General features: G+C 54.7%; 1 protein-coding gene across 2 annotated transcripts; it reads right to left on the bottom strand.

Moving 5' to 3' along the window:
- Positions 1-330: 330 nt before the first annotated feature.
- On the bottom strand, positions 331-21,911 carry ITPRIPL1 (ITPRIP like 1). Of its 2 annotated transcripts, none has more exons than XM_084615412.1 (2): positions 21,237-21,911; positions 331-2,253 (listed from the first exon to the last, which is right to left on the bottom strand). In XM_084615412.1, the coding sequence occupies exon 2, from the start codon at positions 2,248-2,250 to the stop codon at positions 634-636; it is 1,617 nt and encodes a 538-aa protein (XP_084471538.1). In that variant the 5' UTR covers positions 2,251-2,253; positions 21,237-21,911; the 3' UTR covers positions 331-633. The 2 variants fall into 2 exon arrangements, with proteins under 2 accessions (XP_084471538.1, XP_084471537.1); XM_084615411.1 differs by lacking the exon at positions 21,237-21,911 and adding an exon at positions 14,153-14,341.

Raw genomic sequence — 21,911 nt, 5'->3', positions numbered from 1 at the left:
AACCCCCTGCTCAAAGCAGGACCAACCCCAGCTAAATCATCCCAGCCAGGGCTTTGTCAAGCCGGGCCTTAAAAACTTCTAAGGAAGGAGATTCCACCACCTCCCTAGGTAACCCATTCCTGTGCTTCACCACCCTCCTAGTGGAAAAGTTTTTCCTAATATCCAACCTAAACCTCCCCCACTGCAACTTGAGACCATTGCTCCTCGTTCTGTCATCTGCCACCACTGAGAACAGTCTAGATCCAAAGTGATGGGGTTGGGTTTCTAACCATAGAGATTTGTCAACGCTTTTATTTGAACCAGTAGAGCAAAGCCCTTGAGAACGGACGTACATGCGTAAAAAAATACTGGAGCGTTTCTGGGACCAGGAAGTTTGTCTGACTTGGCTTTAAATGTATAGCGCCTTCTGCATGTCCTCTGTCCCCAGGTCTCTCCATGCCCAGGGCACACAGGGTGGCATCTCCGGCAAACCCCGATGGCCCTGCCCCGGCTCAGCAACGCTGTTCTGGCTCCACTCCGGTATCAGTGGCATGGTCTGACTCCCACTAGTGATTCTGTGCTGTGGATGATGGGCGAGGCTATCAGACCCACAGTATAATGGGCTGCTCAGTGCCGCGGACCCACACTGTCTTGCTACTTGCTGCGCTGTGGGAGTAGTGCCCTGACTTGCTCCATTATTTCCAAGAACTCGCTCAGTGCCTGGGCGTGAGCAGCAGGCTTCAGTGCCAGGTGCTGGAAGAGGTTGAGTGGCTCGGCATTCCGGCAGGCCTTGGGGACAGGGATCTGGTTGGGCAGGGCGCTGTTTCCGATCAGGAAGTGGTAGAGGCATTTCTCCTCCAGGCCACGGTGCAGGTAGGAGAGGGTGTCCCGTAGCCTCTGAGCTAGCTGCTCCGGGCGCCATTCCGACAGCGGCAGGAGGAGCAGGAGGTGCATCAGGGCGGTTTTGAAGTGGTAGGTGGTGAGGACCCTGTTCTCCAGAGTGGGCAGCCTGCATTCCTTGAGGTGGATGAGGATCTGCAGGCATTTCAGGTGGCAGCTGTCCTGTGGGGCGTACCTGCTCACCAGCTGGAAGAACAGCATTTCCTGGACAGCAAAGGTCTCTACCCAGACTGTGCTGCTCGGGTGGCCCGTCTCAGCCCCGTGGCTGGCCAGGAAGACCAGAGAGTCTCCCTGTTGCACCCCGAGTATGATCTCGATGCAGAGGGCCCTCCCGGACTCGTAAGCCAGCCTGAGCTTGCAGGAGGAGGCAGAGGGCTGGGCCGCGAGCTGGAAGCTGTAGTTGTGAGCCATGAGTGCCCAGGCCTGGCCTACCAGACTGTGGAACCAGAGCATGGTTTTCCCCACGTCCAGGTGGGAGCTGGAGCACAAGATATGCACACGGAAGGGCCCCTGCTCATCGTCACGCAGGTCTTCCTCGGCATGGTGCAGGAAGCACAGCACGTCCCCCAGCAGCCTCTCCCGCTTGCACACGCACTCCAGCTCCACCACGACGCGGCCATGCTTCTCCCGGGCGCCCTCCGCATTCTCCATCTCCAGGCGGAAGGAATGCCCCTGGGGGGCCAGCAGGGGCACGAGCACCCGGTAGGCCTTGGGGTCCCTATGGGGGCACCAGCCTTCAAAGGTGCTGGCCACGCCAATGCAGTTCTCCAGCTCTGGGAGGAAGGTCTGGTAGGTGAGGACTCGGCAGGCCTCCAGCAGGGTGTTCACCAGGCCTGCCACAAACTCACAGGTGCTGGCCAGGTCCTTGGACACTCCCTGGAGGTGTTGGTCATAAAAGTGCTCCAGGGCCGCTCTGTCTGGGAAGTCGGGATGCTGGGTGCAGGAGCGCCTGGGTGCTGCTTCGGCATCGTCCTCCTCCTCCTCGCTGCTGACATCCTCGCTGCTGGAGTCGTAGCTGGACTCGGGCTCCATGCTTGGCCTGCAGAGCTCAACGAGCAGGATAATGACCAGCACCCCGTAGTGCCACCCATCCCAGGCCATGTCGTCGGGCCCCCGCTCGGCCGCCACCCTCAGCGCTGTGGCTTCCTCCTCCCCCTGGCTCTGGTTTGGCTCCAGGCTCCGGCGTGGGCCCGGCCTCTCCTCGTGGTTCCTCTGCTCAAACTCCAGCTGCAGGCGCGTCATCTCCAGGGCCAGCCGCTGCTCCCGCTCCTGCACCCACTGCACCGTCGCCGGGTCCTGCTTGTCGCTGACCATCAGGGGGTGGTGCACGATGGCCAGCACCGCCAGGAAGAGCAGGCTGCCCACAGCCATAGCCTGGAGGAGGGGAGAGAAAACCACTCAGGGGGCGTAGGGGAGAAAGGATCGGGGAGGGGCATCGGCTCCCCCCCATCTCTGCCAGAGCTTTGGGCAGCACCCCGAGGTGCTGGCTGAGCGCTGCACGAGCCGTACTGGGAGAGCACACGGCCTCCTCCACAAGGCACAGCAGGCCTGGAGCCGGCGTTTCCCTCACCCCGCGCCCCGGCCCAGGCTGGGACGGGGAGAGGGTAGTTCCTTCTCCCATGGGCGATTTGGGGAGTGGGCAAGCCTGGGGGCTCTGAAGGAAGGAGAGAGGGATTTGGTGTCTAGGGGCAGGAAGCTGTGAAGTTAGTGGGGTTTGGGCCCCTAGGATGGGTCAGGAGGATGGATGGGGGGTGGGGTATCTAAGGTCTAGACCTGGGGCTTGGGGGCAGGTTGCTTGTGCTGCTGGGGTCGTAGGGAAATGTGGGGGTCAAATTCCAGGTGCATCAGCCAAGCTGGCTCTGAGGCATAGGTGGGGTCCACCCCAAACCCCCCAGCCCTGAGTCTCATGTAGCCCCACTGGAGCTGGAAGCTGAATGCTGTCTCATTGCCTTGGGGAGCTGCGTTCTGCCAATTTCCTCTCTCTGGAATCAGGGCCGGCTCTAGGGTTTTGCCGCCCCAAGCTGAGGTGGGGCTGGGGCTCGCAGGCGGCGCTGGAAGGGGTGGGAGTGATGTCCCGTTCTCCCAGCGCCTGCAGGGGCTTTCCCTCCCCTCCCCAGCCCGGCCGCGGAGAGAAGCCCCGAGATAAGGGGTGGCCCAAGGCCGCGCAGCAGCCAGGGCGCAGATGAGACGGCGCAGCCCCGGCTCCCCGGCGGGACTCGCCCTCTCCTCCCCAGGGAGCGGCTGGGCCCTGGCTGCTCAGCATCCCGGGGCTGGGGCTTCCCTTTCCCGCTGCGGCCGGGGGCGCGGTGCCCTCGCCCTGTCTAAGTGGCACAGCTCCGAGAGCACCACTGCCCCGAAAAAACAGGGTGGCCGGAACGCCGCCCCTGGAAACGTGCCGGCCCCCAGTACATGCCCGCTTTGCTGGTGCCTAGAGCCGCTCCTGGAACCGCAGGGCCATCGTCAGCTGGGTACAAACGGGTCAGATCGTCCCGCCTCTCCCTTAGAGCGTGGGTCAGTGACCCCAGCTCCAACGCAAAGTGCTTTCAAAGACAATTGGCCCCTTAGTCGTAGGGCTGGAATTTATAGTGAGACCAAAGAAATCCAGATTGCGGACAGGCAGCATCTGGGCCGCTTGCAGTTAAGTAATTCTGCCCACCCCCAAGCTTAGGAAAGGCTAGTTACTAACTAGCCATTAAGGCCACTGATTGTGGGGGCTTCATTTCGGAGCGCGTGGCCTGATGCCCAGAAGTACGGCGCACCCACCACTCCTGTTCGCATCCCAGGGAGCGGCAAACTCAGGCCTGGTTGTCTCAAGCTGGGCACTTCAAATTAGGGACAGCTCTTGGCAATTTGGTCCAATGCTTCTAAGGACTTCCTCAAGGAACGTGCTCCAGCAGCCAGGATGCTTCCCCAAGTCCATGTTCGCTGCTCCGAGCTTTGCCTCCGGGCTCCCCCTCCATCCGCCTCCACCCAGCCTCTCCATACTCACTCTGAGGATGCGTCACACTCTGGAAGGGGGGGTGCAGCTTAAGCCAGGGCTGGCCCATGCTACAACCCTGCTAAGAGCAGCCCTCCGGGACGTTCCACTCACATTGCACTGGCTGGCCCACTGACACCAACCACCTTCCATTGTTACCCACTCTCTGTGAAGTCACACCGGCCAGAATCCCTTTAAAGGGGCGGCGCACAAATGCTCCACGTGTGCCCTGCAATGTCAGGCCCTCAGCCGCCTCCCTGCCGTTGCCATTGCCCAGCTTGGGGAGATCCCAGCAGAGAGATGTGACAGATGGGAACTGGAGCAGGGCAAAGCAGGTGGGATGACTTGTGACCAGCTTGAAGCTGGGCTAGGCTCATCCGTGCAACATTTCCCTCAGTCTGAGCAGCTCTGAGCAAAGCTAGCCAGAGCCGTGGCAGGAGCTGAATTTTGAGCAAGTCTGGATCGGAAGATCGTACCAGCTGGAAAACATGCAGAAGCCCATGATTGTTTGGTCCATCTGTAGCAGTTTCAGATGAGCTACGCTGAGGGGAGAAAGGGCGACTGGCATAGTTGGGGCCCAGTATCCAGTAAAGGGCCGTCTGGTTGCCCTTGATTTTGCTCTCTGTCTTTGTTTTTCGCTCTGCTCTGTCACTGGCTTCCCCTGGCTCCTGCCCTATCTCTTCTCAGTCTCTCCTAAGCAGGACACAAACCCAATAACAGCTAGGCATTGCTGATCGTTACTGGCAGCGTAGCGACCCCAGCCATTGGCCATTAGCGGGCTTTGAACCCAGCACCCAACCCTAGACCTCTGCCGCAAGAACAGCCCCATTAGCTGGCAGTAGCCATCTGCTCTGTGAACTAGCCCCTGAGAGAGGCACAAGACGTTCTCCCAGGGCATTGCAGCTGGAAACCCCTCTGGGTGTTTTCTGCTGGGTTATTCAGAGTAGCAGTAAGGAACTTGGCAGCTGGTGATTGCACGGATCATAGAGTCATAGAATCTCAGGGTTGGAAGGGACCTCAGGAGGTCATCTAGTCCAACCCCCTGCTCAAAGCAGGACCGATCCCTGACTAAATCGTCCCAGCCAGGGCTTTGTCAAGCCTGACCTTAAAAACCTCTAAGGAAGGAGATCCCACCACCTCCCTAGGGAACCCATTCCAGTGCTTCACCACTGGATGATGCAGGACGCAGAACAGAATCCAGCTCACTTTGTATTGGCTGCACAAATACCAACCCATAACATCTCCAAGGCACTTTAAACGTGAACTAACCCCTTCTCACCGCCTCTCCTGTGTCAGATCCTGACTCCCAGGCCCGGCCTTTAACCCATACACACACCGGGCCTCTTGTGCCTCTGTCTGTATTACGATTGACGTCTGCGTAGCACAGCAGCACCGAGAGGCCACGGTCCCCCCGTGCTAGGCCCTGTACGCACACAGAATAGAGAGGTTTCAGAGTAGCAGCCGTGTTAGTCTGTATTCGCAAAAAGAAAAGGAGTACTTGTGGCACCTGAGAGACTAACCAATTTATCTGAGCATAAGCTTTTGTGAGCTACAGCTCACTTCATCGGATGCATACTGTGGAAAGAGTAGAAGATCTTTTTATACACACAAAGCATGAAAAAAAAAATCTTCTACACTTTCCACAGTATGCATCCGATGAAGTGAGCTGTAGCTCACAAAAGCTCATGCTCAAATAAATTGGTTAGTCTCTAAGGTGCCACAAGTCCTCCTGTTCTTTTTGCGAATACAGACTAACACGGCTGTTACTCTGAAACCTGTCATTATGCAAGGCACTGCATTTAGCCGTATGGAGTGGAAATCTATCAACTGCATGAAAAAACTTGTACGGATACAGACAGACATCATCTTCCTTTCCAAATGCAAACAGATGGACATCGTACCAAAAGGACTGAAGGTAAAAAATCCATTACAATCTACATACCACACAGACTATGCTGACAACTTGTGCCGCACGCTCTCAAAGAAACTGCGGAACCACCTGATCAACATCCTCTACAGCAAACAGGGAAAGATTAAGAATGAGCTCTCAGAACTGGATACTCTCATAAAAAACCAACCTTCCACACAAGCTTCCTCGTGGCTGGACTTTACTAAAACTAGACAAGCCATTTACAATGCACACTTTGCTTCTCTACAAAAGAAAAAGGACACCAAACTTTCTAAACTACTACATGCTACAAGGGGCCACAGCAATGGTTCCCTCAACCCACCCAGCAATATTGTTAACCTATCCAACTATACTCTCAGCCCAGCAGAAGCAGCTGTCCTATCTCGGGGCCTCTCCTTCTGCCCCTCCACCCCCACGAACATGATACAGTTCTCTGGTGACCTAGAATCCTATTTTCGATGTCTCCGATTCAAGGAATATTTCCAACATACCTCTGAACAACATACTAATCCACAGAGACCTCCCTACCAACACTACAGAAAGAAGGATTCTAGCTGGACTCCTCCTGAAGGTCGAAACAGCAGACTGGACTTCTACATAGAGTGCTTCCGCCGACGTGCACAGGCTGAAATTGTGGAAAAGCAGCATCACTTCCCCATAACCTCAGCCGTGCGGAACACAATGCCATCCACAGCCTCAGAAACAACTCTGATATCATAATCACAAAGGCTGACAAAGGAGGTGGTGTCGTCATCATGAATAGGTCGGAATATGAACAAGAGGCTGCTCGGCAGCTCTCCAACACCACTTTCGACAAGCCATTACCCTCTGATCCCACTGAGAGTTACCAAAAGCAACTACAGCATTTGCTCAAAAAACTTCCTGAAAAAGCACAAGATCAAATCCGCACAGACACACCACTGGAACCCTGACCTGGGATATTCTATCTACTACCCAAGATCCATAAACCTGGAAATCCTGGGTGCCCCATCGTCTCAGGCATTGGCACCCTGACAGCAGGATTGTCTGGCTATGTAGACTCCCTCCTCAGGCCCTACGCTACCAGCACTCCCAGCTACCTTCGAGACACCACTGACTTCCTGAGGAAACTACAGTCCTTCGGTGATCTTCCTGATAACACCATCCTGGCCACTATGGATGTAGAAGCCCTCTACACCAACATTCCACACAAAGATGGACTACAAGCCGTCAGGAACACTATCCCCGATAATGTCACGGCTAACCTGGTGGCTGAACTTTGTGACTTTGTCCTTACCCATAACTATTTCACATTTGGGGACAATGTATACCTTCAGATCAGCGGCACTGCTATGGGTACCCGCATGGCCCCACAGTATGCCAACATTTTTATGGCTGACTTAGAACAACGCTTCCTCAGCTCTCGTCCCCTAACGCCCCTACTCTACTTGCGCTATATTGATGACATCTTCATCATCTGGACCCATGGAAAAGAAGCCCTTGAGGAATTCCACCATGATTTCAACAATTTCCATCCCACCATCAACCTCAGCCTGGTCCAGTCCACACAAGAGATCCACTTCCTGGACACTACAGTGCTAATAAACGATGGTCACATAAACACCCCCCTATACCGGAAACCTACTGACCGCTATTCCTACCTACATGCCTCCAGCTTTCACCCTGACCACACCACACGATCCATCGTCTACAGCCAAGCTCTGCGATACAACCGCATTTGCTCCAACCCCTCAGACAGAGACAAACACCTACAAGATCTCTATCAAGCATTCTTACAACTACAATACCCACCTGCGGAAGTGAAGAAACAGATTGATAGAGCCAGAAGAGTTCCCAGAAGTCACCTACTCCAGGACAGGCCTAACAAAGAAAATAACAGAACTCCACTAGCCGTCACCTTCAGCCCCCAACTAAAACCCCTCCAACGCATTATTAAGGATCTACAACCTATCCTGAAGGATGACCCAACACTCTCACAAATCTTGGGAGACAGGCCAGTCCTTGCTTACAGACAGCCCCCCAACCTGAAGCGAATACTCACCAGCAACCACATACCACACAACAGAACCACTAACCCAGGAACCTATCCTTGCAACAAAGCCCGTTGCCAACTGTGCCCACATATCTATTCAGGGGACACCATCACAGGGCCTAATAACATCAGCCACACTATCAGAGGCTCGTTCACCTGCACATCCACCAATGTGATATATGCCATCATGTGCCAGCAATGCCCCTCTGCCATTTACATTGGTCAAACCGGACACTCTCTACGCAAAAGAATAAATGGACACAAATCAGATGTCAAGAATTATAACATTCATAAACCAGTCGGAGAACACTTCAATCTCTCTGGTCACGCAATTACAGACATGAAACTTGCGATATTACAACAAAAAAACTTCAAAGCCAGACTCCAGCGAGAGACTGTTGAATTGGAATTCATTTGCAAATTTGATACAATTAACTTAGGCTTGAATAGAGACTGGGAGTGGCTAAGTCATTATGCAAGGTAAACTATTTCCCCTTGTTTTTTCCTACCCCCCCGCCCACTCCTCAGACGTTCTTGTTAAACCCTGGATTTGTGCTGGAAATGGCCCACCTTGATTATCATACACATTGTAAGGAGAGTGATCACTTTAGATAAGCTATTACCAGCAGGAGAGTGGGGTGGGGGGAGGTATTTTTTCATGCTTTGTGTGTATAAAAAGATCTTCTACACTTTCCACAGTATGCACCCGATGAAGTGAGCTGTAGCTCACGAAAGCTTATGCTCAAATAAATTGGTTAGTCTCTAAGGTGCCACAAGTCCTCCTTTTCTTTTTACAGAATAGAGACAGTCCTTGCTTCAGAGAGCTCTGTCTAGATGCATGAGGGCCTGGACCTTTGCTGCTTTGGGGCTTGCTGTTCTGCCAGATCTCTCCTAGTGTGTCGGCCCCTACTCCACCTGCGCAGGCCAAGGGCATCTGTCCCACCCTGGCTACGCGGCACCAAGCAGCTCTCAGAGAGAAGTCGCTCTGTGTCACTCCCTGCCCCCTATTTCTCTCCCAGCGGCCTGGCTCTCTCCCAGCCCCGCTGCTGAATGCACCCAGCACCTGCAGTCAGTGAGCATGGGCAGTCTGGGAAATCTGGCCTTAATCGGGGAGGCTAAGTGGGAGCAAGTATCAGGGGGTAGCCGTGTTAGTCTGTAGCCACAAAAACAACAAGGAGTCCGGTGGCAGCTTACAGACTAACAGATTTATTTGGGCATAAGCTTTCGTGGGTAAAAATGGGAGCCAAGCTCTTTTGGCAACCCGGCCCTTGGTGCACGCACCTCTGTACCGTGTCCCGATTACCATCTGGGCTGGGAACACGGAGCTCTTGTCTCGGAAAGCCCAAGTGCTTGGGAAGTGGCCCTAGTGATTCATTAGGTGGCCCTTTTCCCGCCGTGTCAGAGCGGAACCCAAACCCCCACTGGCGGCCAGGGGCACTTCTGCGTAACCTAGGGTGGCCAACTTTCCTATCGTACAAAACCAAATACCCTAGCCCCGCCCCTTCCCCAAAGCCCTGCCCCTTCCCCGAGGCCCCGCCCCGCGCTCACTACATTCCCCCTCCCTCGGTGGCTCACTCTCCCCCACCCTCACTCACTTTCACTGGGCTGGGGCAGAGGTTTCCCCCAGGGGTTTGGGAGGGGTGAGGCCTCTGGGGTGGGGCTGGGGATGAGGGGTTTGGGGTGCAGGAGGGGGCTCCAGCCTGGGAGGGTGGGGTCGAGGGATTTGGAATGTGGGAGGGGGCTGTGGGTTGAGGCAGGGGGTTGGGGTGTGGGAGGGTTTGCGGGCTCTGGGGTGGGGCTGGGGATGAGGGGTTTGGAGTGCAGAAACGGGCTCTGGTTTTGGGAAGGCTCGGGGCTGGGGCAGCGGGTTGGGTCTTGGGATTGGGGCACAGGCTTACCTCAGGTGGCTCCCGGTCAGCAGCACAGCAGGGCTAAGGCAGGCTCCCTGCCTGTCCTGGCTCTGCGCTGGGCTCCGGAAGCAGCCAGCAGGTCCGGCTCCTAGGCAGGGGGGCCAGGAGGCTCCGGGCGCTGCTCTCGCCTGCAGGCACCACCCCCCAGCTCCCATTGGCCACAGTTCCCAGCCAATGGGAGTGCAGAGCCAGTGCTCGGGGTGGGGGGCAGCTTGTGGAGCCCTGTGGCCCCCCGCACCTAGGAGCCGAACCCGCTGGACACTTCCAGGGCGCAGCGCAGTGACAGGACAGGTAGGGACTAGCCTGCCTTAGCCCTGCAGCACCAACTACCGGACTTCTCACGGCCTGGTCGGTTGTACTGACCGGAGCCACCAGGGTCCCTTTTCACCCAGGCGTCCCAGTCGAAAACCGGACACCTGGCGACCCTAGATAACCAGGTGCTGTCTTTCAGATGAGATGTCAGTCCAAAATCCTGATTGCTTGGAATCATCGCAGATCCCAGGCCACCAGGCCTAGCAATGACAGGTGTGACGCGTCCCAGGGTACCCAGGGCTGTGAGGCACCTCGCTACCACCAGCCCTTAGCATAAGGCAGCATCGTCTGTGCCTGCCAGAGGTCAGCTCCCCAGCTCCACTGGGCCTGCCCCTCTTGGCTCACGCAGGCCCCGCTGCCATTCTGTAGGTTAGCAGCTGTCACACGCCAGCCCTCGCGTCCTCTGAGCATCCCCCTGCGGGGTCCGGCCACTGGACACTCACAGATTCGCTGCTTCCAAAGGAGCAGGACAACCCAGCTTACCAGCTCCACCACAGGTCACAGCACTCGATTTGGCTGTGGTGAACGCAAGTGCAAGGTTATTTACCGAAGCCCAGGTTACAGCAAGAAGGAGTATTGGAAACAGAAGGTTACATATCAAATAAAATCACAACATGCATAGAATCACAGAAGCTCAGGGTTGGAAGAGACGTCAGGAGGTCAGCTAGTCCAACCCCTGCTCAAAGCATCCTACAGCCTAGACGTAATTAACTAGATACACATGTCTAATAAAGTATTACTGGTCCCAAATCCATGCTGTGCTGTACAGCCTGGCTGGCCGGGCCCCTCCTTTCAAGAGACGCGCACGCTGTCCTAGGTGAAGGGTTCCATGCGTCTCTTTGTACCCCAAGTAATATCAGGCCAATCCTTTTCCTCTGTTCCTAAACAGGACACTCCCTGCTGCAGATTCTGCAATCTCTCAGTTCACACCCGGCTCGGTGTACACACAGGCTTACAGTGTGAGGCATACAATACACGGTACACAAACAGTCAGACAGGGAGATAGGTGTCTGTTGCCTCCTGCCTGAAAGGGACAACTCCAAGGTGTGTCACTCCTGGGGACCTGCCTTAACTCACAGACCTTAAGAACATCATTTTCGGTATAGATACATAACGTCTTAACCATGAGGTGTACGTACATTTCACAAGGATTATGATGACCAGTGGACAATTGGATCTCCATAGAGACCTCACTCTCCTCCCTTTGGTGGATGGGTGCAGATATCTGACCCCAGGAACCCTGTAAACCCTATGCAGCCTTCTACCAGTTGACATTCAGTGGTCCCTGGCTCACAGGGGTGAGCAGTTCTATCAGAGAAGTCTCACTTTTTCATTTGATCCTGTTTTGCCCCGTCCTCTATTTTCAGACAAAGTTGGTGAGTTGCAGGGATTCTCCTCTTCCTTTCCCAGGGGAATTGGGCTCCAGCTCTGTTGGGCGAGCGCAGACCCATTACATGACCATCGTAGATCACTGCTGACTTGGGCATTGCATCATAAAGGTGCAAACTCCAGTCATGGGGCTCCCTGCTTGGCAGGAATTGCTTTACTGGCTAGAACTGATGATGTTTGGCAGATAAATGATTTGTTCACTGAAAACTTCAGTTGTGATCAACCGAAACTTTGTGAATTTGACCCAATTAGTTTTGTCTAGAAAAACTTCTTCCGGGTCAGCGTCTGCAAACTCCCTCTCTGTGCTAGGCACATGCTGGAATGTGGGAGACCCAGGTTTTGAACTCCCACACTGGGGGCAGGGACTTGAACTCAGATCTCCACCCTCCCAGGTTCATACATTGCAAGGACCTTTGTGATCATCTAGTCTGCCCTCCTGCATAGCACAGGCCAGAGACATGCCCCAGAGTAATGCCTAGCACAGATCTGTTAGAGAACATCCAGTCTTGATTTAAAACTTGCCAGTGACTCGCTTCCTGGACTTGAACAACGAGGAGTCCGGTGGCACCTTAAAGACTAACAGATTTATTGCAACTTGGCTTCTGATTCAGCCTCTGGCCACTAGGCCTGAGCACTTCTGTTCCAACCATTTAGCCAGCCTTCCTCCCTGGCCATTAGGCAAGACCATCCATGGCCCAGTCCCTAATACCAAGTCCCTTTGAATTGTTCCCCTGCGATCTTCAGCCCCTGATACTGGCTACTCACAGAATTCCAGCTCCTCTGCCCCCAAAGGAGCAGGGTAGCCCAGTTAACTAGTTTGACCTTAAATCACCACTCCTGTACAACACATTGCCCTTGTGAGCACTTCTAATAAAACAAAAGTAGGTTTATTTGGTGTGTCCTGGTCTGTGGGGAGCTTGCTTCTGAGGATGAGCTGGGAGAGGTTGGGGGGATTATTTAAAGGCCAGAAAAGGGGGTTCAGGAAATATATCTTTCAGGATGGGGTCCTCATCAAGTATGTCTCTATTCACAGACAGGGCAATTCTCTGTCTATTGTGTGTCCCTTTTTCACCTCCAAATGGTTTTGATTGTTTTCAGTTCTCTCTGATGGTTTCCATTGCTAGTCTTGGGATGGAGCAAGCCTAGATAACTGAACCTGTCATTACAGCTAACCCAGGAGGGTTACAGCTCCCATCTGCTTGAATGGACTATCTCTGATACATATTCCCTGGTGACTAACTTTTACTCCAAGTCCATAAAGCAGACTGTCAGTATAGTTCCATTATTCCTTAAATATTACCCATAAATACATCTTGCAATAATTATGAATCTTTATAAGTTACCTGCTTTCTGTAGATACCTTACATGTTATCCTTTACAGATAAATATCCTACAAGACATCCTTGTAGTGAGGTTGTCAGGTCTGAGATGAGAATTCTTTGCAAAGAACAGTGAACCCTTTGCCAATGGGTCTTAAAAAACTCCTTATTGTCCTTAACTCTGCTGGCCATAGATTTCCCATTGTGTCTCTTTGCTTCCCTTATCAATTTTCTACAGTTCCTAGCTTCAGAATTATATTCATTGCTACCAATTTCCCCTTTCTTCTATTTGTTATATATCATTTTAAAATTGTTTATAGCTGCCTTCAGTTCCCCTCTAAACCAGGTAGGATTTTTAACCAATACAGCCTTCTTCCCTTGTTGCAGCTTTTTGGGCATCTAGTCAAGTGTTCTTAAACAATTCCCAATTATCTTTCAGAATAAAGAATTTCTTCTCTTCATGTCCCTTTGTTCCTTGTTCTCAACATCTCAGTTGTGTGCTGAGTGCTCATAACTTCCCTCTTTTTACTCTCCTGTTTTGTTATTAGTTTAATGCCCTCCTGACTACTCTAGCCAGCCTGTCCCTGAGGAGATTGGTCCCCCTTCTGCTGAGGTTGAGGCCATCCAAACGATACAGCTCTCTTTCCCCTTAGAAGGTGGACCAATGTTCCACAAAACCCAAACCCTCCTCCATTTACCTAGCCAGTGGTTCACTTGCAGAATATTCAGCATTCTGTCTTCCTTTGCTCAGGGGACAGGATTACTTCCACATTTTTTTCAGCACACTTCTGAGTTCCCTGAAGTCACCTATCCCACAATCCCTTGTCCTGAGTGCTGATATGAACCATCCCCAATGGATCCTTTCCAATCGACTTCAGAAGCCCATCCAATCTTAGCGTGAGATAGCATGCCTGGGCTCTGGAAAGAGAGCACACTGTCCTGTTGCCCGTTTGTCCCATGAAGAATGTTCACCCCTCCCTACCCACCAGCCTTCAGGCTATTCTGGAGTGGGCTGCTCTCAATCTGTCCTGCTGACGCTGTCCCATTTTGGATAAATACTAAATAGTCACTGGGGCAAAGAGTGAGAGTGACTCTCTAGCCTGGTGATTTATCTGGGAGGTGGGGCTTCAGATCCCGGTAGACAGGCCCAGGAATAGTTTCCGGGCTGGGCTGCTCCCCTGGAAGGGCGGAGTTTGGGGTTCAAGTTCCCAGGCAGGCACCCCAGTGCACTCACCGGGCTTTCTGAAGCTGGCTGGTAACCTGACCACAACAGACTTTTCGCATTTGTTGACAAATTCCGAACTCTTTTCGAACTGAACCAATCATTTCCCTGGGTTTCCCATTGCTGACCAACCCGGCTCCAGGGCTGCCCTGCATCCCCCATAGTACACCGGGGCAGGCTTCCTGGGACCTGCCTCTTCTTACCCCAGTGGCGTAACTCCATCGAGCCCAGTGGAGCGGTGCCTGGTCTGCACTGGTGCGCGCCAAAGGAGACTCAGCCCTGCCACGGAGGGGGCTGCGGGTCCGGAGCGAGTATTGCGACTTCTGCCTCTGCCGGGCCAAGTTCATCCCTGCCACAAGCGCAGTGGAACTGTGCAAAGGATGGAGTTGTGCAAAGGCCCTTCTGGAACGGGCTTTGGGCTCTTTCACGCTGAACAATGCCGCGGAAACACAAGCAAACTCCCACGCAAACCTCCACCTAACCACTCCTCTAGAGCGCTGAATTCCAGGGGCCAGACCAGCAGCTCTTTGACATGTCTAAGACCTTGTCTGCTCTGGGGGCCAAACCTTCCCCTGTTGTAAATCCAGTATCACTCTCTTGACTTGACTGGTGCCAGGCCAAGTCACAGCTGCTGTGGGGCTGGCCTGGGGGTTTCCGTCACTCACTGCAGTGGTATGAACACAAGTTTCACCAGTTCAAATCATGTCTACGCTAGGAGTTAGCTGCCTGAATAGAAGAGGTCTAAATCCTTTCCACAGAGACTGCAAAGCTACAGACAGGTTTCTTACAGCTCTCTGAGGCCAGTTGGACTCAGTGACTAAATACGAAGTGCCTGCCGACTCCCTGAACGGCCCAGAGCCCACAGGTCCTGTTCCCTTTGTGTCTTCCCCCTGGCCCGGACTGCAGTTGGTTCCCATAACTCTGAGACAGAAGCGGAGGGAGCGAAGGTGTCAGGGAGATTAAAGCTGTCAGGGGGAGTCTGGAGTCATGACCAGTCACCTTGGGGTGTCAAGGGGACAGCTCTCCACAGGCAGGAGAGATTAACCCAGTTGGGTAACACCTTCCCCGGGGAAGGAGGGGGCCTGCCCCTGAGGTGACTGCTGGCAGCCTGTCACAGGGAGACATAGAGAAATGAACCATGTTGGGGGGGAGCTGGAGGGAAGGACAGAAGAGGGGGAGAAAGGCAGCACTACTGAGCAGGCCGGAAGGCCCCGGACTCAGTGCTGCGGTGGGGTCGCCAGGTGTCCAGTTTTTGACTGGCACGCCCGGTCGAAAAGGGACCCTGGTGGCTCCGGTCAGCACTGCCGGCCGTTAAAAGTCCGGTCAGCGGCGCAGCGGGGCTAAGGCGGTAGTCCCGAGCTGTCCTGGCACCGTGCTGCACCCCGGAAGTGGCCAGCGGCAGGTCCGGCTCCCCGGGGCTCTGCACACTGCCCCTGCCCCAACACCGGCTCCGCACGCCGATTGGCTGGGAACCGCAGCCAATGGGAGCTGGGGGGTGGTGCTTGTGGGCGAGAGCAGGGCGCGGAGCCTCCTGGGCCCCTGCCTAGGAGCCGGACCTGCTGCTGGCCGCTTCTGGGGTGCAGCACGGTGCCAGGACAGGTAGGGACTAGCCTGCCTTAGCCCTGCTGCACGCCCATCTGGGAGCCTCCCAAGGTAAGTCTGCGCCCTAACCCCCTGCCCCACCCCTGAGCCCCCCCAAACCCAGAGCCCCCTCCTGTACCCCAAACCCCTCATCCCCAGCCTCACCCCAGAACCTGCACCCCCATCCCAGAGCCCTCCCCCCCCATTCCAACCCACTACCCCAGCCCAGAGCCCCCTCCCGCACCCTGAACCCCTCATTTATGGCCCCACCCTGGAGCCCGCACCCTCTCCAACACCCCAACCCCCAGGCGAAGCCCAGAGCCCCTTCCTGCACCCCAAACCCCTCATCCCCAGCCCCACCCCAGAGCCTGCACCCCCTCTCACACCCCAACACTCTGCCTCAACCCGCAGCCCCCTCCCGCACTCCGAATCCCTCCGCCCCACCCCCCCCAGCCTGGAGCCCCTCCTGTACCCCAAGCCCCTCATCCCCGGCCCCACCCCAGAGCCTGCATCCCCAGCCAAAGCCCTCATCCCCTCCCACACCCCAACCCCCTGCCCCAGCCCAGTGAAAATGAGTGAGGGTGGGGGGAGAGCGAGCAACCGAGGGAGGGGAAATGGAGTGAGCTGGGGGCGGGGCCTCGGGGAAGGGGCGGGGCCTCAGGGAAGGGCCAGGGCTCGGGCGTTTGGCTTTGTGCAATTAGAAAGTTGGCTAGGCTCAGGGCTGACTCAGGCCCCAAGCAAGGGGGGCCATGCCGTGACTCGGGTCTGGAGTAGCTCTCACTCCCCACCACAGCCTCCCCGCGGGGAGGGAGAGGAACAGAGCTTCTCCGGTCTTGGGGCTGCAGGGGGGGGGGGGCAGAAAGGAGCAAATGGGTTACGGGGCCGCAGTGGGGGGCGGAATGGGGCGGGACCGTGGGTGAAACAGGGGTGAGGGGAAGGGGCAGAAGGGGGCAGGGCCGCAGGTGGAAGGGGGAAACGGGGGAGGGACCGCAGACTGAAGGGGTGGGAAGGGCCCCCCCCATTTACTCTGGCCCAGGGCTCCATGAAACCTTAATCCGCCCTGCAGAAGAGCTGTGGGTGGCTGGAAAGCTTGCCTCCCTCCCCAGCAGAAGCTGGGCCAATACAAGACATGACCTCACCCCCCCCCCCTTGTCAAGCTGTTATGGGGACATTTTCCCTTAGAAAAGCAGCGTTTTCAAGGGCACTGTCTGGAGATTGGGACACCCTAGGTCTAGTCCTGGCTCTGGGGCGGCCGTGGAGTCTAGTGGTGAGAGCAGGGAGGGAGGGAGACCGGGGGACTCTGTTCCTGGCTCTGGGAGGGGAGTGGGCTCTAGTGGTTAGAACAGAGCGGGCTGGGTGTTCGGGCTCCTGGGGGGTCTCTTTCCACGTCAGTGCTTGGGTCTGTCAGCTCCGGGGAGCCGCTGTGCCCTGGCGTTCGGAGAGGCTGAGCTCCCGAAAGGCACTGAAGGCCGGGGAGCTGTAGCAGAGAACGGGTGTAAATCTGGAGCGACTGTGGATTTACACCGGTGTTAGAGCAGGCTGAGGGCCAGAGCCCCGCCCGGATGGGGCCAAGGGGCTGTCAAACTGCAGTGATCTCTGGGTGCCGGGGGGCTGTCGGCGTGTACCAGGGAGAAAGGGGCTCTCACATGCCCTCCATAGCACGGCTGCTGGTGCCACCACAGACCTCAGCCCTGCCCTGTGGGCATCACCTCCTGGGCAGAGAGAGTGGGGAAAGCTTCCCCATTTCGGCGCACCCTGGGCGGGGTGGCGGGGACTGTCCATTCTTGGGGGGAGAGGGGAACGCGTGTGACGTTCATTCAGCCCCAGCCCTGGACACTCTCCCCAGACAGCTCTGGCTGGGGCTTCTCCACCCGTGCTGCCTTCCTCACCCTGGCATCCTTGCCTGGCATGGAGCCTGACCTTGTCCTGGGCCCTTCCTGTCCTGGGGTGAGGGGTGAATTCCATCTTCTAGGGTTCGTTTGCCCCCACCACGAGACCCCAGCTTTGTCTGACTTGGGTGGGATTGAGTCTCCACAGCCCTTTGTTTTCCTTGTACCAATTCCCCTCCCCAGCAGGCCCGGAGCTCTGTCCTGGGGGGACCGCCCCACCACAGGGGGCCCCGTCTCCTTGATGTACAGGCGGTGCCCAGGGCGGGGGGTGGAGTAACGTGGCAGCAGCTGGTATATTTACAGCCTGGGGGGCGGGCAGGATTAAAGCCCAGCACGGCCCTGAGCTGCTGAGTAACTTCACTGGGGTATTTGTGCTGAGGCCAACGCTCGGCCTTCCCGCGGTGCCAGGCGGTGCCCAGGCTCCGAAGCACACAGATCCCCTCATAAATCAAGCCAGCGGAGGGGGGTCGAGTTACCAGGGTCTGTCAGTAATGACAGCCAGCTAATCCACCCTCCTTATCTGGGATTACTGCCCACGGCAATTCATTACTGCCCGGGCCAATCAGTGCTGGGTGGGCACAGGGGCCAGGCAGGCGCGCTCCTGCACCGGGGCCTCTTGCTGCCCCCGAGGCCTGTCATCGCAGCTATAAATAAGGCGACTTGTTTGCAGAAGAACAAATTTAGCCCGGACAGAAGGTCAGGGTGGCAGCGAATAACCTTCCATTAAAATGGTTCTCATTCCTGAGTCTCACTTCGCCTGGGGGTGGGCAGGGTGTGGGGTGCAGTGATGGCTGAAGGAGGTGCGGGTAGGGTCTTGGCCCCGTCCCCAAAGCCTGCTCTCTGCTTGGCTGGGAGAAGCAGGAATAGATCCCCAGTGGGGAAGGGGGGGAGGCGCCTGGGGTCAGCGGAGCTGTGGGGCCGTGGCAGGCAGGCAGGCGATCGTCAGGCGGCAGCCCAGAGCCTCAGCAGCACTGAGATCACACCACAGCCCCAGAGGTCTGCCAGTCGCCCCAGCGAAGGGGCTGGCTCTCCGAAGCCAAAGCCCAGCAGGACGTGGGGCACGTTTGGCTCGGGATCCTGCTCGCAGCACCACGACTGAGGCTGATCCAGAGGCCGCGAAGCTCGCTTTGAATGGGGGCGGGGTGTGCACCATGGAGGCTGCAGCACAAAGGGAAGTGGGGCAGCGCCCGGGGCTCTGGCAGCAACATGGGTGTGGGAGGGCAAGGGGCAGGCGGAGGAAGCGACGCAGTCAAGGGGGGAGTTCTGCTGCCTCTGGGCTGATCCCGGGGCACAGGCTCCATTCCCTGAGCTGTGGGGACATCGGAGGCCAGAGCCAGCTGTGGCTGAACCCAAGACCAGATCTGAATGCTACAAGAATTTCAAACTCAGAGCCAAACTTTCCAGCTCAGGCCCAGTTCTGCATTTAAACGAAATGTCGCTCTGGTTCTCAGCCCCCGGGAAAGCACAGTCCGTGAGGGTGACCACGTATCCCAGGATGCTTCTGGGCCTTGTCTTTGGTGTTCCCAGCTGAAGGTAGGTGTTTGCTCCAGCTGGGACAGGAGGCCTTGGCCCATCTGCTTTCCCCCATCCCCAGGCTCAGGGTCTCATCTCGATGGCTTGAGCTGCCCCTTCCCCTCAATTCACTTTTAGTTAAAGGCCTGGGGAGTCTGTGGCATCACATAGTGCAGAGTGTGTTACCAGGGCTCTAGTTATAAGGACTCAGGTTTGCCTCAGCGGGTGGTTGGCTAAATCCAGAAACTGCCCTCCAGTGTGAATATAACCTCTCAGCTACAGCTGCTCAGGGACACTTACACAGCAGCACACAACATGAATCTATAAAAACACACAGGTACACAAACACACAATGCACACTTGTCACATACAGACACAAAGGAACGCTCAGAAACACAGCTGTATCTACCACATAGATGTATCTATACAGGGAGCACCCAGATCAGACACACGGCTAGAGAAAAAGACACACTCTGCACACTCTGGTTAGCTCACTCCAAGCCACACAAGACCAAAATCACACCCATTACTTAGCCACATGTGCAATAAACACAAAGATGCACCCACACAAGGATGCACACGGTGACAGGGTGCTCACCCAGACATACAAACTCAGTCAGACACACAAAAGCTAGAGCAGAAACACAGATAGAGTTTTTAATTTCGTTTCATTTAAAGAACCTTTATTGGGCTGATCAGCTATCGGTGAGCTGTGAACAGAGCGGAAGCAAACAGAGGGAGTTTGCCTGGGAGTTCGCCTGGGGGAGTTCCCACCGAGTTTTTTGCCTTTCAGGCTTCTGTGAGCAGTAAATACAACATACAGCTGTTGTGACCTGCACAGGATGTGCCATGTTTGTCTTTCTCCCAGAGGATGGAAGCAACTTCTCTGTATGAAGTGCAAGCTGGTCTCCATATTGGAAGAGAAGGTTAAAGGACTAGAGACCCAAGGATCTACCCTGCGCTGCATCAGAGAAAAGGAAGATTTTCTGGAGAGAAGTCAGCCCTTGGCACTGCAGGTACAGCATGCTGAAGAATCAGAGGGGGCAGTCCAGAACGGGGAAGAAAATTGGCAGCATGTGACCCTCAGCAGAAGAAAGAGGAGAAACCTTGTACCCCCTATGCTGAGAGAGGTAAGAAACCGTTTTCAGGCTCTCTGCCCAGGTACTACAGTGGAGAATGGTTTGGAAGAGTCATCTGCGGGAAGGGATCAGAAGGAGACCCCATTGACGGGAAGGCATGGGATGCGTTGTCCTAGGGACGGGGGTTCCATGACCACTACTCCCAAGAGGAGGAGACAGGTGGTGGTGGTTGGGGACTCCCTACTAAGGGGAACGGCGTCATCCCTCTGCCATCCAGACCAGGAAACTTGAGAAGTGTGCTGCTTGCCTGGAGCTAGAATTCAGGATTTGACTCCTTCAGGAAACTGATGGGCAGGATCCTCTGGGAGGCTAATCTGAGGAGGAAAGGAGTCCAGGAGAGCTGGCTGTATTTTAAAGAAGCCTTATTGCGGGGGCAGGAACAAACCATTCCAATGTGCAGAAAGAATAGCAAATATGGCAGTGGAAGTACCAGAATGTACCAGAATGTCTGGCATTCTGGAAATGTGTGAGGGGCCACCCTCCTGCTAAGGGGTGGGAGGAAATGCTTAATGACTAGTTACAGTTGTTTAAACATATGCTTTAATAGACAATACATGCAGTGTGGACAGATTAATGTTATGTGAACATTTCCTGACACTTACATTTAAATATATAACTTTAATATTGTGACCAGTTCGGTCACAGAGACCCCCTTGAAGCTGTCACCTGATGTGCTGGAATTACCTCTGAGCCCATTTTCCCTGCCAGCTTGGGATTTCCAGAACCCTGCCTTGTTGAGCCAGACACACTAGCCTGCTGCAACACAGACCCAGCTCTGATCCACGCCCCCAAAGCTGCAAACTATAACCAAAAACTGCTCAGCAAGTCACTTATTTCCAGCACCCAGACACCCAGTTCCCAATGGGATCCAAACCCCAAATAAATCTGTTTTTCTCTATATAAAGCTTATACAGGGTAAACTCATAAATTGTCAGCCCTCTATAACATAGATAGAGAGATATGCACAGCTGTTTGCTCCCCCAGGTATTAATCACTTACTCTGGGTTAATTAATAAACAAAAGTGAGTTTATTAAGTATAAAAAGTAGGACTGAAGTGATTCCAAGTTATAACAGCCAGACCAAAGTAAGTTACCAAGCAAAATAAAACAAAACACGCAAGTCTAAGCCTAATACATTTAAAAAACTGAATAAAGATAAATCTCACCCTCAGAGGTATTCCAATAAGCTTCTTTCACAGACTAGACTCCTTCCTAGTCTGGGCCCAATCCTTCCCCTGGTACAGTCCTTGTTAGTTCCAGCTCCTTTGTTCTGTTCCACCCCTTTTATAGCTTTGGCACCAGGCAAGAATCTTTTGTCTCTCTGGGTCCCCACCCTTCTTCTAAATGGAAAAGCACCAGGTTTAAGATGGATTCCAGTACCATGTGACATGGTCACATGTCCTGTGAGACCCCAGCCTCCATTCTTTCTGGCCTGACTCACAAGAACACAGGACAGCTTACAAGTAAACAGAGCCATTTACAACCAATTGTTCTAGTTAACGGGAGCCAGTGAGATCCTAAGCCACCATTAATGGCCCACAATTTGCATAATTAAGGCTCTTTAATGTTAAGACGGTCAGGTTGCATAAAATGTAATTTGTGCTGCAGAAACTGATCACTCCTTATTTTCCCATCCTGCTAACCAAGAGATTTTCGAGTGTTCTTCGTTTCAAGTTTTCTCACCTGCACTGAGTCCCAGATTTGTCCCAAAGCCGGTTGAGAGGAAATATGTTAGAATGTCACATACAGTGTGACCCCCTGTCCTTCGTTCGGTGGCCAGTGTTCCGGATTACACAGCAAATCAATAAAGAGTGTCTTGTATACGCCAATAATCACACCAA

Source organism: Lepidochelys olivacea (assembly GCF_965140295.1).
Source record: "Lepidochelys olivacea isolate rLepOli2 genome assembly, chromosome: 26".
NCBI classification, from domain to species: domain Eukaryota; kingdom Metazoa; phylum Chordata; order Testudines; family Cheloniidae; genus Lepidochelys; species Lepidochelys olivacea.
This window is presented reverse-complemented; position numbering and strand designations above follow the sequence as displayed.

What these genes read in the sequence shown, in the direction of transcription:
- ITPRIPL1 (XM_084615411.1), bottom strand. Translation starts at nt 14,296, where the DNA reads ATGAACTTGGCCCGGCAGAGGCAGAAGTCGCAATACTCGCTCCGGACC. An exon ending in GATGGAGTTACGCCACTGGG is followed by an intron (nt 2,254 to 14,152) that starts GTAAGAAGAGGC and finishes CCCCTCCTCCAG; the next exon opens with GCTATGGCTGTGGGCAGCCT.